The sequence below is a fragment of the Penicillium psychrofluorescens genome, assembly GCF_964197705.1.
Source record: "Penicillium psychrofluorescens genome assembly, chromosome: 3".
NCBI lineage: Eukaryota > Fungi > Ascomycota > Eurotiomycetes > Eurotiales > Aspergillaceae > Penicillium > Penicillium psychrofluorescens.
This window is the reverse complement of record NC_133441.1, coordinates 4,083,653-4,100,427: the sequence shown is the minus strand read 5'-3', so window position 1 is coordinate 4,100,427 and position 16,775 is coordinate 4,083,653. Positions and strand designations below refer to the sequence as shown.

At 53.5% G+C, this 16,775-nt stretch overlaps 6 protein-coding genes across 6 annotated transcripts; 3 read left to right on the top strand and 3 right to left on the bottom strand.

Moving 5' to 3' along the window:
• Positions 1-151: 151 nt before the first annotated feature.
• On the bottom strand, positions 152-2,850 carry PFLUO_LOCUS5682 (uncharacterized protein; the record flags this gene model as incomplete). The annotated part of the gene is made up of 2 exons (XM_073783152.1): positions 152-2,722; positions 2,773-2,850. 2 exons carry the CDS (start codon positions 2,848-2,850, stop codon positions 152-154), a joined length of 2,649 nt encoding a protein of 882 aa, XP_073639736.1.
• Positions 2,851-3,007: 157 nt separating this feature from the next.
• On the top strand, positions 3,008-4,394 carry PFLUO_LOCUS5681 (Probable mannosyltransferase ktr4; the record flags this gene model as incomplete). The annotated part of the gene is made up of 4 exons (XM_073783151.1): positions 3,008-3,149; positions 3,235-3,501; positions 3,557-4,172; positions 4,238-4,394. The coding sequence occupies 4 exons, from the start codon at positions 3,008-3,010 to the stop codon at positions 4,392-4,394; spliced, it is 1,182 nt and encodes a 393-aa protein (XP_073639735.1).
• Positions 4,395-5,036: 642 nt separating this feature from the next.
• PFLUO_LOCUS5680 (Cytochrome c oxidase subunit 6) lies at positions 5,037-5,811 on the bottom strand (the record flags this gene model as incomplete). Its single annotated transcript, XM_073783150.1, has 4 exons — positions 5,037-5,155; positions 5,208-5,325; positions 5,457-5,502; positions 5,627-5,811. 4 exons carry the CDS (start codon positions 5,809-5,811, stop codon positions 5,037-5,039), a joined length of 468 nt encoding a protein of 155 aa, XP_073639734.1.
• A 950-nt stretch (positions 5,812-6,761) lies between these two features.
• PFLUO_LOCUS5679 (Fatty acyl-CoA elongase/Polyunsaturated fatty acid specific elongation enzyme) lies at positions 6,762-7,906 on the top strand (the record flags this gene model as incomplete). Its single annotated transcript, XM_073783149.1, has 3 exons — positions 6,762-7,169; positions 7,224-7,506; positions 7,557-7,906. The coding sequence occupies 3 exons, from the start codon at positions 6,762-6,764 to the stop codon at positions 7,904-7,906; spliced, it is 1,041 nt and encodes a 346-aa protein (XP_073639733.1).
• A 2,511-nt stretch (positions 7,907-10,417) lies between these two features.
• On the top strand, positions 10,418-11,898 carry PFLUO_LOCUS5678 (uncharacterized protein; the record flags this gene model as incomplete). Its single annotated transcript, XM_073783148.1, has 1 exon — positions 10,418-11,898. A coding segment is annotated over one exon (1,481 nt), but the record flags the coding sequence as incomplete, so codon positions are not given.
• Positions 11,899-12,593: 695 nt separating this feature from the next.
• PFLUO_LOCUS5677 (uncharacterized protein) lies at positions 12,594-16,691 on the bottom strand (the record flags this gene model as incomplete). Its single annotated transcript, XM_073783147.1, has 16 exons — positions 12,594-12,625; positions 12,695-12,769; positions 12,833-13,021; positions 13,069-13,237; positions 13,286-13,435; positions 13,489-13,622; positions 13,674-13,928; positions 13,977-14,147; positions 14,195-14,356; positions 14,412-15,282; positions 15,332-15,592; positions 15,642-15,704; positions 15,747-15,759; positions 15,818-15,907; positions 15,959-16,523; positions 16,598-16,691. The coding sequence occupies 16 exons, from the start codon at positions 16,689-16,691 to the stop codon at positions 12,594-12,596; spliced, it is 3,294 nt and encodes a 1,097-aa protein (XP_073639731.1).
• Between the last annotated feature and the right edge of the window lie 84 nt (positions 16,692-16,775).

Genomic DNA, 16,775 nt, shown 5'->3' with positions numbered 1-16,775 from the left:
TCTATTGAATCTCACGAGAATTATTATTGCAGAGAGCAAAGAGCTAGGGTTCATTAAATTATCATCATCATTACTGCGTGGAATCCATTAACGCCGAAGCCATCCATCCGATCCATTCCCCAGTCTCAATGCATTGGCTAGCCCAAAACAATCAAAACTTCACCAAGCCCTTCCTCCACTCCAACCGATCAGCCAAAATATCCCAGCTCGGCTGTCCATCTGCACGAGCAACGCCTTTCAACCCATCGGCGATGAAAGAGACGAGGTGCTCGGACTGGCGCTGCACCGTTCGCAGTTGGTAATCATATGGCGCGTCTCGGAATGAGCCCATCAGCGTTCGTTCATGGTCAAGATCCTCATCGGAGTCAGAGTCAACGTCCTCATCCTCGGAGTCCCTGGTTCGGCGATACGCCTTTGATATCCCAATATGACTTTCTTCTACCATCCGGTCTTGGGCACCCCACGAATGCACGGTCTGCAGATCTGCAAACCGAACGCAGAGATCGAGGAGGTTGATGATAGCATCGTGAATCGGGGAAAGATTATTGGATAGGAGACATTGGTCTTCGAGGGAGGACATGTAGACCTTGTGCGCGGCGATCATGGCGTCCACATCTTCGGCGCTTGATAGGGCTGAGTGTAAGGATTGGGTTGCGCTGGAGATGACGAGGTACGTTATATGGCCGTATAGGAAGTCGAGGAACCAAAGTAAGTTGTGGTGGAGGACATGTGTCAGCGTATCATCATCTTCGCTTTCTGTGGCGTTGCGGGCATTTCGGAGGCGTTGTTTGACAATCGCGTACTTGGCTCGTCGGATCTGCATCAGGAAGACGGAGATGCGCTGATACGAGTGGATTGTATCCTCGGAAATGATATTCGCCACAGGCCAGGGCAGGATATAGTCGATTGAGATGGCCTTGAGGATTTTGACTGTTCGATGGTGGCTTTGCCGGGAATGGGAAGAATCGCTATTTAGTCGAACGACCAGTCTCGATGGATCGATCACACCTACTGCACTGAACGCAGTCCTGGTTACCTCGGTGAGAAGAAGTTTGTCATTCCAAGAACGACCCCTGTCTATCAGCTCGAAAACCTTGGCGTCAATCATGCTGAGAACGCTCAGGTCTTTCCCCAGATAGACATGCTGGAGGGCATCAAGAGAGGCCCACAACCCGCATTGTTCGTCAAGCTCCTTTCGTAGGAACCCGGCGCTGACCGAGTGGTTCGCATCCACCAGTTTCTCCAGAGCAGATTGGACAAGCGCAGAGAAAGGAAGTGCGAGGGAAGAGGACGAATGTAACGGGAGGACGTTTTCCAACGTAACGGCAGGTTTGTCAAGGGACTCGTCCTGGAGTGCGTTGAGATGACGCAGAAATACCATAGTCTTACCGGTGGTAAAGACTTTCTGGATGCTGATTTCGAGAAACCGAGGGATATTCTGCCCCCGAGGGCCCTCATCGAGGGTATACCAGTCATGCCAGAGTGATCGCAGGTCATCGTTTGCGCTATTCTCCCTGACAAAAAAAGTGCGATCTGCCGCGTCGATGCGCCCGCTTTCCATCCAGGCCTGAATTGACCGCATGTATGTTTTGAAGCACGCGTAGAATAGCTCAGCGAGGGCTGGCAAGGCATTACCATCACCGAGAGCTTCCAACATGCAAATCGAATCATATAGCAGGTCCAGGCAGCGCATTGGCTGATCAGCCGCGTCTTGGCCCAGGCGGGAGACTAGATCCGCCAGTAACCCCAGCTGCCGGGAGTGCCGGCGGACATCATCCAGGAGTTGCAGTAAGCTGATCGTAGAACCGGGAGTCAGGTACTGGCACTGCATCTGAGATAGAAATTTGTCGAACTCGAGTAGGCGCTCTTCAATTCCTCGACAAAATGTCTGCATGTAGGGAACTGTTTGAGGTACCTGAGTGAAGCGTCGAACAACGTCCATCTTGGCGCCAATCTCACTGAAAGAGCGCAGCAAGGACGATAACGCCTTATTCGAGGAATGTGCAAGTGCATAGCTGCGATCCACCTCAATATCGTCGTCGAGACGCCAGAAGATAGACGTTGGGAGCCCTTGCAACATGAACGCCACTTCTCTCGCCAATTGGTGTTCCGTGATGGTGCGAGAGGCATCCTCTTTGCCTTTTGGTATTGTCGAATGGTTCTCAGCTTTCCAGAACTGGACTTTTTCAATGGAGACAACCAAGTCTTCCTCTTCGGCTGACACGAACATTTCATCGGGGACAACATACCCCTTTTCCAGGGCATCGGAATTTTGAGGCACGGTCCTCGGGCTGGACGTGCCACTGGAGAGGGAGGATAAGCCGTCATCAGAGGAGTCGGCTGCAAAGTTCACCTCTTCCCAGATATCCTCGTCGCTGTAGGCAAGGCCTTGAGCATTCAGGTCGGACCATGAGAGTGACTCGGGTTCCACAATGGGATCGGCGGACACCTTCAGCCAATCCACGTTGGAAAATACAGCCGGGCGATTGGATAGTTGCAGGAAGAGACTGAGAATCTCCGGCGACCACGACTTCTTGTAGTTGTCCAGCTCCGAAAGACGGATGCGCAGAGCATCGGCGAGCTCATCTCGGTTCAGAACTTGGAATTTCTCCTGCAGCCCCTCCAGCTGCTTGGCTACCGCAAATGGATCGGTGCGTCCATGAGTTCCTGTGTGGAAAGAGGCCTCTACGCGACGCTTCAAGCTCTTGACGCGGGTCGAATCCTGTATACAATCAACATCCGCGCCAGAAGTGTCGGATAAACAGCACGTACCTTCTGATCGGGTGAGACCCTGGCCGTGGCAGCGATCAGGTCATCCGTCAGGACCCCAATTCTGGCCGCGAGCGCCATCTTGGAAGGGAGAGAGTGAATGATAAAGTCAAGCAGTGCTCATGCGGCGGGCAGATAGATACCTGTGCACTAAGGCCCGATCGGGTCAAGCTTGCTAATCAATCATCCTCATCATCCAATCCTCCCCTTTTCCAACAACCACACCCATCCATCCACCATGGCTGTCGCGCGCCCCATTCGCATGCTGGGTGCTGTAGGCATCTTGCTTTGTCTATTCCTGGTCTTCCACTTGAACCAGACCCCGTCCGCCTTCGGGGGCAAACTCATCAACGGGATGAAAAAGGATCCTTTGCTAGACCGTACGTGTTTCATTGCCACCCCGACTTTTTTTTTTTTTTGCTGCGATCGCCCCCTCCAGCACATCAATACTGACAAGCAATAAAGCAACCGGAGAACCAGCAGGGACTTTTTTATGGCGCGCCACGGAGAATGACTACTCCCCCGACAGCGCCAACACGGCCCGCACCAACGCCGCGCTCGTCGCGCTCGTCCGCAACGAGGAACTGGACGACATGGTTTCCACGATGAAGGATCTCGAGCGTACATGGAACAGCAAATTTAACTATCCCTACATTTTCATGAACGACAAGCCCTTCACCGAGGAATTCAAGAGAAGGACGCAGGCGGAGACCAAGGCGAAGTGCCAATTTGGTAGCGTGACCCAACCAGTCCAGAAGGAATTAATGACTAATTTATGCATTTGCAGAGCTGGTGCCGGATGAACACTGGAAGGTGCCCGAGTGGATCAACGAGGAGATCTTCAAAGAGTCGGCTGAGTTGCTGAAGGAGCAGGGCATCCAGTACAGCGAGATGATCTCCTACCACCAGATGTGTCGCTGGAACAGCGGCTTCTTCTACAAGCACCCGGCTCTCAAGGAGTATCGCTGGTACTGGCGCATTGAGCCGAACGTGAAGTTCTTCTGCGACGTTGACTACGACGTCTTCCGGTACATGGAGGACAACAACAAAACCTACGGTTTCACCATCAACCTCTACGACGCGCCGGAAAGTATCCCGAACCTGTGGCCGGAGACCAAGCGATTCCTTGCCGCCCACCCGGATTACCTCGTCGAGAACAACATGTGGGAGTGGCTGACGGATGAGACCCGCCCCGATCACAACATGAAGGCCCAGGGATACTCGACCTGCCACTTCTGGTCGAACTTTGAGATCGGTGACATGACCTTCTTCCGCGGGGAAAAATACGAGGCCTACTTTGATCACCTGGATCGTGCCGGTGGCTTCTTCTACGAGCGCTGGGGCGATGCGCCTGTCCACTCAATTGCGTTAGGGATGTTAGAGGATGCCTCCAAGGTGCATTGGTAAGTCAAGTCATTGTACCTGTTGACCGGCTTGAGATCATTTTTTACTCACATGTTATCTGCAGGTTCCGCGACATCGGATACAACCACATCCCGTACCTCAACTGTCCCAACTCGCCCAAATGTTCCGGCTGTACCCCGGGCAAATCCTACGATGGCGCCGACTTCCTTGCCAAGGAGGACTGCCGCCCCAGCTATTTCAAGCATGTTGGCACGCACTAATCTTCTGTCACGATCCTCTTTGCATCCCCCCCCTTCCTCCCATTGCATACCCAATGAGTATATTGCTGAAGTCGTGGGTCTCATTCTGTACCTGGCGTTTGAGCGGACACATACCTACGTGCGGATGGTTCTGGTGTTCTTTTTTGACTTGTCTCTGTGTTGGGCCCTACACAAAATCTTCGTGGTTGCTGCGGTAGCTTTTTCTAGAGTGTTTTTTTTCTTACTGCTTTTTTCTTTTCGCTGTACTTATATGATTGCACATGGCACTTTTTTTTACTCATGACTACTCTCGATACTGTAGAAATACCCTTGCCACGTTTAGCAAAGATACTCCGGGCAAGTTATAAGTAGCAGTTTACTGTTCATATGGCAGAAGAGCGAATGATGGCCGAACGGTAATGGAATCGAAATAGATTAAGCACCAACCCAAGCAAGGTACAAGAGACCTTTTTCTAGACAACGGCAGCCTAACAACACAAGAGATCTCAACAAAGAGTATGTATACAGTTTTCTCTCTTAGCCCGACCTTCCTCAGCCAGTCAGAAGGAGAGGGTGGTGATGGCGCTGGCGTAGCGACGAGAGGCGTAGAGGGGTACTATCGGGAGAAAAATGGCGAAGACAAAAGAGACCGACGGGATGCGTTTACTCCTCCTGCGGGTAAAGCTCTTCCCGAAGAGCGACGCCGAGTTCCTGGCGCATACCCTCCAGCGCCTCGAGGTACTGCTTGTACTGTTCCTTGTTCTCGACCTTGGCCTTGACGCCTATTATGGATTGTTAGTGTGGCTTCTTATAGCGAGGCGGGTTGAGCGTTACCCTCGAACACCCGGACGGCGGTGGGGAAGTCGTTGACCCGGCGGGCGGCCTTGAGGGCAGCGGTGAGGACCTCAACGGAGGGGACGAGATCGTAGGCGAAGCAGTTGTTCAGGTTGCGCTGGGTGGGATGTTAGTCTCGGACCATTGGGCACGAGAGTGGATGCTCGTGGAGGATTTGAGACAGATAACAGATATCGCAAAGATCGCAAATGTCGTTCCATCCATCCCGAGGTAGACTTCTTTGCTTACCTGAAGCTCGAAAACGTCCTGGACACCATCGAATTCCTTCTCGAATCTGCAATTGACAAGCACCGGTCAGCACACTAGTTCTGCGTCACAGCCCACAAGCGATAGTCCGGGGCAGTTTGTTGAAGGCACGCGGTAGTGCCGAGAACAATCGCAAGGGACAGCAATCGTACCTAGCAGAGAACTCCTCATATGTCTCGTCCTCGTGGCCGGAGCGGAGCTTGGGGGTGGTGCCGAAGGAGCGAATCGTTAGAGCCACCGGGGCCTGCATCCGGGACCGGGTCAATTGGGGAGCACGGTAGAAGCTGGCTGGTCGGACGGCACGCGTCGCAACACGGAAGATGGACAGGGATGCCATTGCGGGAGAGGTGACCTGGATCAATGGAGGAGGGGGGGAGGAGAGAGGTGGTGGTGGTGGGAGTGAGAGAGTAGCAGGGAGGTTCGGATGAGAGAGTGTACCGGATTTTGCCGTGGGAGTTGGATGCCTGAGGCGAGAAGCTGAGTCAGCGTGCCGTCACGGATTATGTGGGCTGTGATTGGCGGGGAGTGTAGTGGTATGTGGTGGTGATTACGTTCAAACCTTTTAGAAGGTGGAGAGTAATTCTTCAAAGCTTTTAACATTGTCTATTTTAGTATATTTCTATGTCTCGATGCATGGGGGTGGTTGTGGCGTATCGATGTTTATAGATGTGTGCCTCTGTATATATATTCACGTATCATGGCATCGGAGTTGGCCTTGGGAGTCCACACGCGATCTAGTCGAATATCGTGGTGCTTTAGGGATTCCCATTCTTTCTCTATGATATTATTATAGCGCCGAGGCTACCCAGTCGGAACATATTGACTCGGCCTTTTCACAGGATGCAGCCGGAGCATCCGCCGAGTGCTACCTCCGGTGCATTTCTCACTTATCGTACTTATGCCTGCAATAATAGTCATTCCATTCCAGATCAACAATCTTATTGTTACTACAGAGTACACCCATTTTATCTAACCGCCCTACGTCGTATACTAACTTGTTGTTCGGTAGCATGTGTTGACTGACCCCTTTTGCGGCCACGCTAAACCCCTTTGGGCGCCCCCGTCCGCAAAAAAGTCGCGCTGTTCCTTCCCTTCCCTTTCCCTCCACATCGTCCATTCCTTCCACTTCTCCCCTTGACTTTCTTTCCTTTCCTTTTCCTTCCTTTCTTGTCGGTCTCTTTCATCTTACCTCGCGACCCGGATCTTGACCTGGTGCTTGGGCTTTCCAATTCAATTCCCCTTTCCCATCCTTGCCTCGGTTGTTCCAACCCGACCGACCTGCCCACCATGGCCGACTTCCTTCAGAACGTGCCCCTGCCGACCCTCGATCGGCCCTTCGGCATCCACCTATGGCCCATCTTCGACAAGGCCTTCGAGGTCGTCGTGGGATACCCCGCCAGCAAGTTCAAGTTCCAGGAGGGCGTCACCCCGATGTCCACCTTCAAGGAGACCGCGACCATGCTTATCACCTACTACATCGTCATCTTCGGCGGCCGTGAGATCATGAAGAAGCGCGGCCCGCTCAAGCTCAATGCGCTGTTCATGATCCACAACTTCTACCTGACCGCCATCAGCGCTACCCTGCTGGCCCTGTTCATCGAACAGCTGCTGCCAACCATCTGGCGACACGGCGTCTTCCATGCGATCTGTGACCACCAGGGTGGATGGACCCAGCCCCTCATTGTGCTATACTACGTAAGTAGCATGCCATTGAATACCAATTGATGATACTGACATTGCCCCCACCAGCTGAACTACCTCACCAAATACCTCGAACTGATTGACACCGTCTTCCTCTGCCTCAAGAAGAAACCCTTGACCTTCCTTCACACCTACCACCACGGTGCCACCGCTCTCCTCTGCTACACTCAGTTGATCGGCTTGACGGCGGTGCAGTGGGTGCCCATCACCATCAACCTGCTGGTCCATGTGGTTATGTACTGGTACTACTTCCAGAGCGCCCGCGGCATCCGCATCTGGTGGAAGCAGTACATCACTCGTCTGCAGATTGTGCAGTTCGTCATCGATCTGGGTAGGTGGCACAACATCAACTTTATACAATTAGATACTGACGGCTTGCAGGTTTCATCTACTTCGCCTCCTACACCTACTTCACCTCCACCTACTTCCCGTGGGCTCCGAACATGGGCGAATGCGCGGGCGAGGAGTTTGCGGCTTTCGCTGGCATTGCGATCATCACCTCTTACCTGCTCCTGTTCATCTCCTTCTACATCGCCACCTACAAGAAGGAGGTCAAGGTCGGCCGCCCGCGTCGCAACACCGGCAAGAAGTCTTTGATCGACATGAAGAACTTCGAGGTTCCATCTCCCGCTACTCCGGCGGGTGCGCAGAGCAATGGCAGAGCCTCGAACGGCTCTGCAGCTTCGACCGGCCGCTCGAACGGTCCCGTCACACGCTCTCGCAAGGCGTAAGCGGATCAATCTGACGCAATTCAAATGCAGACAGAAAAGTTTGAGTTCTTCGCAGCAGGCGAAGCGTGGAGGTGCTGAATGGCAGTGATCCATCTCCGCTGGGACACAGCCATATACTTGTTTAATGAATGACACCCTTTTTTCGACACCAGGCCGATAGCCTGGTGGTTCATGCGGTATGTGCCAGGGTATTTTTGCAGGCAAGCGGGCGTGACGCTGAAGATGCTATTCGTCGAGGGAGGGAGGGAGGTTTTCTGGAAGGCATCGAGGTATTCCTTTTCGTCCGGGACCGCTTTAAGCTGCTCCTGGTTGTATTCTATAATGTTATCTTTCTTCTTCTGTTCATGTTTGTGGTTATCTCCCTATGCCTGCTGGTTGCAGGCTTTTTTTATTTTTCTGTGTGTCTCTCGCCATGTTGCTAGGAAAATTCCTATTGATAGAGGTTACCAACAAATCGAATTAATTGCAATCAATTGATGCCGTTTGATGGAGGTTTAGTGCTGGTAGCGACGTGATGAGGGAGAGCCACATTTGAATGAAGGAGTAGTCAAGGGAGAGCTGAGATCGAGATCACCTCCAGGATTGGGCAGTCCATACGATGGGAAACCCTTCAGACCCTGGACAGAGGGTTATACTGTCCCAATATCAACAACAACACCAAAACAAAGCACAGTCGAAGGGGAAACGTTGAACTTAATAAATCAATAACCCGCAAAGCCCGTCGATCCACGCATCAGGCCTTGTGCAACCAACATCGAGAGCGAGAGAAAGAGGGAATATCAACATCTGTCATCGCAGAGCAAGAAAACAACAACCCCCCAGCGTGGTCGTCGAGGAAACAAAAGCCATCGACGGATGATCCGACGGGATAACCATGGGTTATATGTGCATGCAAACCGATAGTCCCATCCGCCTCATGGCGTCGATCCGCCAATCTCCCGGATCGTCATGCCCAAAGCTGTCAATAGCCTGCGGGTAGGGAATTTGGAGCGTCAATGATCACCCGTCATTCGACGGTGCCTTGCAGACACCCATGCCCTGTCAAGCATGCGTGCGACCTTGAGAGCTGCAGGAAGTCCTGTTGAACGAGCAGTTGCCCTGTCGACCACGGTGGCGCGGATGATCAGCTGTGTTGTGAAGCTGTAAAGCGTATATGCTTCACGTCATGGTCGAGTTCCTTGCCTCGGCTGGTAGATCCGGACTATATTCTATGTATGGATTTGCAGAGACGGAGCGCGCGGCTGCAGATGATGAGGTAACCAGCTATAAATAATTGAAACGATAGCGTCAAGCCTCCTGAGAATGAGAACAATTCGCCGAACTGAGCACAATCTGTGACATGCAAGGAGAACAGAGCCTCCGGTTCTTGTTGTTGTTTGGGAGTGGTTGAGGTTGACTTAGGGCAAGCTCTGGGGTTGGCACCCATGAAGATGTCTATCTCTAGGTATTGACCTACTTTCTTTACTCATGATAGACAGTAGCCAACCTCTATTGCCCTGTGGCATACCTACTGTGCAGTCCCTTTGCTGCTGCTCCCTTTGGCCCCCCTTAGTCACTCTACCCCTGGTCCTGAGGAGCAGGTCCCCTGTCTTATTTTTTCAGTCTACCTAGGGCCACTATCCTTGATTGTCCCCGATTGCCCTAACGGCCCTGATCTCAGCAAGGACGGTGCACTGGCATAGTGCCGATCCGAGCCTGTTGCATCGTACCCCTGTCAGAAAGGAGTTCGTCGGCATGGTGTGTTTGACACTAAACCTACCCCTCCCCCCCACCCTGGGGTCTCTCCACTGGGCGCTTCGATATTATTATCCCAACGGATAGCAAAGGATTGGCTGCGGTTGTCTGGACCAGAATATGGCACACAGCCAACATCACCCCTGGAAGGCTAGCTCCTGCGGGTGATTGGCGCCCCATGGCTGGCCCTAGCCCAGATCGTCGACCAAGCGTTAGGCGCAGGGCCCACAGCCAACGACAGCTCACAGCGACTCATCAGATTCCGTCCCATGCCCGTTGCAGCGCTAGGATAGCGCCCCCTCAAATGCTGAAGCGTAACGCGACCATGGTGAAACTGTCTACTAACCTTATTAGTCTGAAGCAAGGGCCAGCGTTCCCAATCACATTGATGCCCCTCCTAGAGGGGGGTGACTTTGTAGGGTTTCCTTGAAGCCTCCTAGCCCAGGGCAGAAGGGACCAATCCCACTACGCGCTGAAGGAGAACATGTTTGGCACACGTGTGCTGGGCATAATATGATCCTTAAAAGACTGGTTCATTCCCGGGTTCGTGCCAAAGGGAAAGACCATTCATTCTCCGCAGTCTCAGACCTGTGGGTGTAAGTAGTTTTTTGCTTGTTAGGGCTTCCTTTTTTGGCCCTTTTTGCATTCTTCGTTCGTTGCGGGCTGGCTTTCTCCTTCGGTTTTCTTATCTCTTGTCTTTCTATTTCTCTTCTCCTGTCCGCGACAGTCTTTCTTCTGTTCTGTATACTATGACCACCTACTGCTCAACTTCTGAAGCTGTTGAGCCGCCAGGCAAGATGGACAAATCCACCACTCCGCTGGACCTGCACCGTCTGAGCCATCAAAGCATGCACAAACGCTACGAGTCCGACGAAGAAGCTGCCTCTGAATCAGATGCCGGATGGCATGACCTGCCCTCGCTCATCGGCTCGCAGCCAGCCGCTGGGTCATTTGACTCCGACCTCAGCGACGATGACCATCTGTCGGCACCCACCCCGGCCAAGCCGCAGCGGTCTGTTTCCGTTGACACCGTCAAGGAAAACCGCGATGCCGGCTTCGTCGATGTCTTCGATCCCGAAGACGACATGGTGCTGGAGCTCAGCTCTCCTCCGGCTCGGGTTGCATCCATGATCTTCGCGCCGCCAATCATCTATATCTCGCCCAATTCCCCACCAAAGCAACACTCGCGGTCCCGATCACTGTCTCTGGAGTCTGCGGGCTCTCTCGAAGATGCAGACATCCAGGTCGCAAAGCAGGTCACCATCATGCAGCCACCCACGCGGCCCACGCTGGTGTTCATCGACTCGCCCGGCCAACGCTCCAAGGGATCACGACCTCGTCCCAGCCAGTCTCATTCGCGAGAACCCAGCCGCAGGCGAGAGTCCCGTCTCTTGCCACCATTGACGGATATCAAATCCAATTCGCCGCGTCTCAACGAAGGGTACGAGCTCAGACTGCCACGCACCATTCCATCACCCCCAGCAGCCATCGACGAAGAGACGTCGCCCACCTCCACAGCCCACTCTGCCGCCATCCGACGGGTCTCCGAGGTCCCTCTCATCCCGTACTTCCCTCTCGTCTCGCCCCGCCCGCTCTCTAAATACATGCCCCAGACCCGGCCGCGAACTGCTGGATCCGAAAAGCCGCTGCCAAACCCAGGAGGACGACACCGCCGTCCCACAGAGCCAGGCAGACGCCCGCCATCTCTCCGCAGCTCAAGCAGCAACAGCGTACCATCCTCATCATCCTACTCGTCCCCTCGCGAGTCCTCCCCCTGCACAGCACCCTCCGACACAGACGGCACCTCCCTGCACTCCCCCCCGGCCGCAAAACGCACCCTGAACCTGCTGGCAAACCGCCACCCTCTGATGATGCGCCGCATGACCCGAAAGAACTCCATCGCATCAAGCACCACCTCCATGAACAGCCTCCGCTCCGAAGCAAGCTCCTCCCTCTCCTCCAACAACAGCCAATCCCTGCACACATCCGCTTCCTACACGAACCTCCACCCCCAAACCCAGCAGCTGCGCCGCCAATCCGTCATGAACATGCAGCTCCACTCCAACCCCGTCTACAACTCCAACGAAATGATCCTGAACATGATGCCCGCGCCGCCGCTTGATGCCCGCCCCATTCGCAAACCGAGTCTCGTGCGCAAATCCAGCCATCGCCGCCATGTGAGGCATAGTACCTCCGTGCCCAGCGGGAGGGGATTCATGGGGTTGAAATTTGGACCCAGATCGCCTCAGCGGGTTTAGCCTGCTGCTTTTTTTTTGTTTTGTTTCGTTATGCTACACATTAGTCGGTAATGTCTTTATGGATGATGGGTTCGGGAGTATTGTGATATTGGGCTTTGATTAATTGGAGTTATGGTTCTTTTTGGGTTCGTCTCTGGGGGTATTTGTGCAGGGTGTCCTTGAACAATGGGTCTTGATCTGCGGTGTTTTCTTTGATCTTCTGCTACGCGTACTCTTGGGTGGGTTGGTCTTGATTTGGTTGACAAAAACTTTTGTTCTTGACTTGGCGTTGGAGTTTTTCCTATCCAGATTGACAGTTTACAGCGCTGGTGTTTGTCTCTTGACCTTGCAGTCATCATGTGTCTAGGTGGTTCATGTGCAAATATGAGAATCACAATGATACATTCCTTATATCTATCACTCTTTGGTGAGATCCAGGTGTAGAGTTTATACACTGTTTGGTTTCAAGGTTTCTTCTACACATGAGGCATGCACTTAGACAACTCTGGTACATTGCGAAATGAACTACCAGTCAACAAAACAAAGATGAAGAAGCAACAAGGCAAGACAATGTCAATGATGGCAGATCGAAAGGTTAGGGCAAATCAAAGAACAATATGCCTAGTTGTCTGACAAGAGCAGGACTGAAACAAAACGATTAACATAGAGAAAGCACGCGATCTTGCGAAGAGAACCTATTCTAGCGGACGTCTAGTCTACTTCCGGGCTTCCAGGGAGGCTTTGATAGCTGTGCGGAACACCATGAATTAGTATCAGGCAGGGAGTAAGGAGAGACAGATGTAAGAAGAGTACTCACCATCGCAAGAAGACTTGGCGTCACCGAAGAGCATCCTCGTGCCGGGCATGAAGAACATGGGATTTGGGACATCGGCTGTAAAAAAGGAATGCAATTAGCATTCGCAATTTTTGACATTTGTCTCAGGGAAGAACTCACCGTATCCACTCGACATGCCGCGCTTCATGACAATAACCTCCTTACTCTTCCACGCATGGAGGACAGGCATACCGGAGATGGCAGAGTCGGGTTCCATCGCAATGGGGTTAACGGTGTCGTTAGCCCCGATGACGAGTGTGACATCCGTGTCGGGGAAGTCCTCGTTAATTTCGTCCATTTCCAGGACGACTAATACAATCAGTATGGGAAGCCAAAAACCATGACCGACCACTTACTATCGTATGGCACCGAAGCCTCAGCCAGCAACACATTGCACTGGCCCGGCATGCGGCCAGCGACGGGGTGGATGGCGAAGCGCACACTCACGCCGCGAGCGCGCAGGATACTCACGATCTCGGCGAGAGCGTACTGCGCCTTGGCGACAGCCATTCCGTAGCCGACAATCTAGAGAAGATTAGACGGGTCACTTGGTGGGGGTATGATGATACGGACAATGATGACACTCTCGGCGCCAGAAAGTGACTCCGCAGTATCTTCAATGGTGGTCTGGGTAATCTCGCCCTCGATCTTCTTCTGGCTCTGGGCTGGGGCTGAAATGCCTCCAAACAGGACGTTTGTGAGAGACCGGTTCATAGCGACGCACTGGAAGTGTTAGCAATTTTTTTTATTGTGGACGGGGTTGACTTTTCTCTCACCATGATGTACGATAGAATAGAACCGCTAACACCGATGAGTGAGCCGACGCTGGTTAGAAGTGGGTTGTTAAGCATCAAGCCTTCAGCAACGAGAGCGAAGCCTGAGTAGGCATTCAACACCGTGATGACGACAGCTTCGAGGGAGTTAGCCTATACTTCAAGGGAGAGAAGGAGTTTGAACATACGCATATCGGCACCGCCAATGGCTGCTGTCGTGGTATAGCCCTTGAGGAAGCTGAGAACGGTGTTTGCACCTAAGCACGTCGCCGCAATTACCGGGTTCGCTGGGGCCATGGTAATAAACGCTCCCATCGTTGCGATGTTACTACCAAGCAGCGTGGAATTGATCACATGTCGACCAGGGAGGACCTTTGGCGTGGATTTCATTTTCCCTGCAAGCTTCATGAACGCAACGATTGATCCAGTAAACGTGACACCGCCTGCAAAGGGTCAGTATTGCGCCGAATAATCGCGATCATAAAACTCACCAATGAGGACACCTAGATAGGCAGTAACCAAGTGTAAGGTCGTGATGTCCGAGATGTCCATCATGACGCTTCCGATGCTAGTCAGCACAGCTGCCAGACCGACCACGGAATGGAGAGCGGCAACTGTCTGAGGAAGTCCAGTAGGCGTGATTCGACGACCGATCAGTCCACCTGGTAGTTGTTAGAATTAGACGTTCAACAAATTCCGATGCACTTACCAACAACTGCGCCAGTTCCAGCGACGGCTGTGAACTGTGCGAGGGTCTCGGAAGAAAAGCCCACTGCATAGAGTGAAGCAAGGATACCTGAAACCACACCCAGGATACCGAAGATGTTTCCACGCCGAGCAGTCTGCTGCGATGCGAGACCAGAAATAGAGGCTACATCAGATGTTAGATGATGGAAATCAACAACGACAGAAATATCACGACTTACCCATGCAGAGAATAGTGCTGACCAGGTACCCACCTTGCACCAGACCAGCCATTCCAGTACTCGCAGCTGCAATGAAGCCACCACCAAACACGACAGCGGGAATGGCATAGAGCCATGGGTACTCCGGAGGATCAGTTGGACGTTTGAACATGTCCAGCATGCGCTTCGTAATTACAAATCCGCCGGAGATATTGACAAAGGCCAATAGTACGGAGGCAGCGCCGAGATATTCAGGTAGCGTGGTTGGGACATAACCGCCACCCATAACGAACAAACCGCCAATACCGACCATACCCGAGATAGCGTTGGTGACACTCATCAGGGGCGAGTGGAGCGCAGGGGCAACTCCCCACACAGCACGATAGCCAACCAAGCCAGCCAGACCGAATGTCATCATGTTGCTCATGAAGATGGGGCCAGTGGCCTTGCCAAGAGCGAGGGTGGTGCCCATTGCACCTGTGACAGCGGTCACATCTCGAGTAACCTTCTGCCATGGGGTCAAAGCGAGCTCTTCCTCTTTCTTCGCTGCAACTGCCTGTGCATCAGGCTTCGGAGCCGGAGGGGGAGCGGGGGGTGCAGCCGGAGGAATGATTTCGCCATTGAGAGTGACAATCGAGCCACGGACCACCTCGTCCTTGAAGTCAATACCAAACGACTTCTCCTCAGGTGCCATGGACAGGAGGAGCTTGGTAATGTTGTTGGAATACAGTGTCGATGATTGAGTCGGGAGACGCGAGGGCAGGTCCGTGTATCCGATGACAGTGACATCCTTGTAGCGGGACAATTCTCCTGGGACAGTGGCTTCGCAGTTACCCCCCGCCTCCGCGGCAAGATCAACCACGATTGAGCCAGGTTTCATGGCCGCCAGCATCTGTGCCGATGTTAGTTTCCCAAGGTTGCCACTGCTGTTTCTGTCTTACCTCTTTGGTGATAAGCTTCGGAGCCGGCTTTCCGGGGATCAGAGCGGTAGTGATAATGATGTCGACCTCGCGAGCTTGTTCCATGAAGAGCTTCATTTCGGCCTCGATAAATTCCTTGGACATCTCCTTGGCGTATCCGCCCTGGCCAGAGCCATCTTCCTCGATTTCAACCTCAACGAATTCGGCTCCCAGCGACTGAACTTGTTCGCGAACAGCGGGGCGGGTATCAAAGCCTCGAACAATGGCGCCCATGCGGCGGGCCTAAGTGTGGTTAATAAAGGTGCCGTCATTGAATGGAGGGTTCACTTACTGATGCGATTGCACTCAGACCAGCCACACCAGCTCCAATAACCAGGACTTTACTCGGGGGAATCTAAACCAGAAGCGTGAGTAGAAGACAGGAGAGTGACCACACCGGCTTATCTAACCTTTCTGCAAGAGCGCGTCAGTAAATTCCATATCATCAATCGGAAAAGGCAGTCTTACCCAGCAGCAGTAACCTGACCAGTCAAGAAGCGGCCGAAATGGTTCGACGCCTCCAACACAGCCTTATAACCTGCAATATTGGCCATAGAACTGTAATTGAGTCAGCTCGCCCGGTGACTGATTGGCTAGAGAAAAGCATACCTCAGGGCATCAAAGACCTGAGCGCGCGAGATGCGAGGAATCCGATCCATAGCAAAAGCCGAGACACCTCTCGCCGCGAGCGCACCGACAATCGCCTGATTCTGCGCGGGATAGATGAACGAAATGACCGTGGAGCCCTTCCGCAGAGCTTGGACCTCATTGACGGGACCCTCCACCTGGGGATTGCGGACTTTGAGCACGATATCGCTCTCCGACCAGATAGCATTGCGGTCGACGAGGGTCGCGCCTGCTTTCTCGTACGCTTCATCTAGGAACTGGGCCGCCTCGCCGGCGCCGCGCTCCACGAGGACACGCGAGAAACCCTTCTTGAGCAGCAGAGCGGCATTCTGCGGGGTTAGAGCCACGCGCCGCTCGTTCGGATAGGTCTCCTGAGGAACGCCGACGGTCAATGCCGAGTAGGGCGTGACAGAGACCGGCTCGGGCTTGCGCTCGGCGCTTGTAGCGGACGCAGCGCGCTTGGAGACAATGGGCCAGGGGAGCAACGGGGCCGAGACTGGCTTCTTGTACGAGCGGGCCAGGGATTGGATTTGGCGAATTTGAGACACTGGACTCGTGGGTGAGCGAGCGCAGGATGCAGTGGCACGGCGATCCCTTGGGGCAGGGCAGAGGGAGACTTACCGGAATGCGTCACTGAGAGCAATTTCCCAGCGCGCGCACCGGGGGCCGCGAGACACGGCCCCAGCGCCGACCGCAGGGGCATTGGGACACTCATGGTGGAGGAGGGCGAATAGACCGGGACGGGCGGGAGAGTCACATCTATTGGGCCGAGGATGGGGGAAGGGGGTGGTGGTACCAC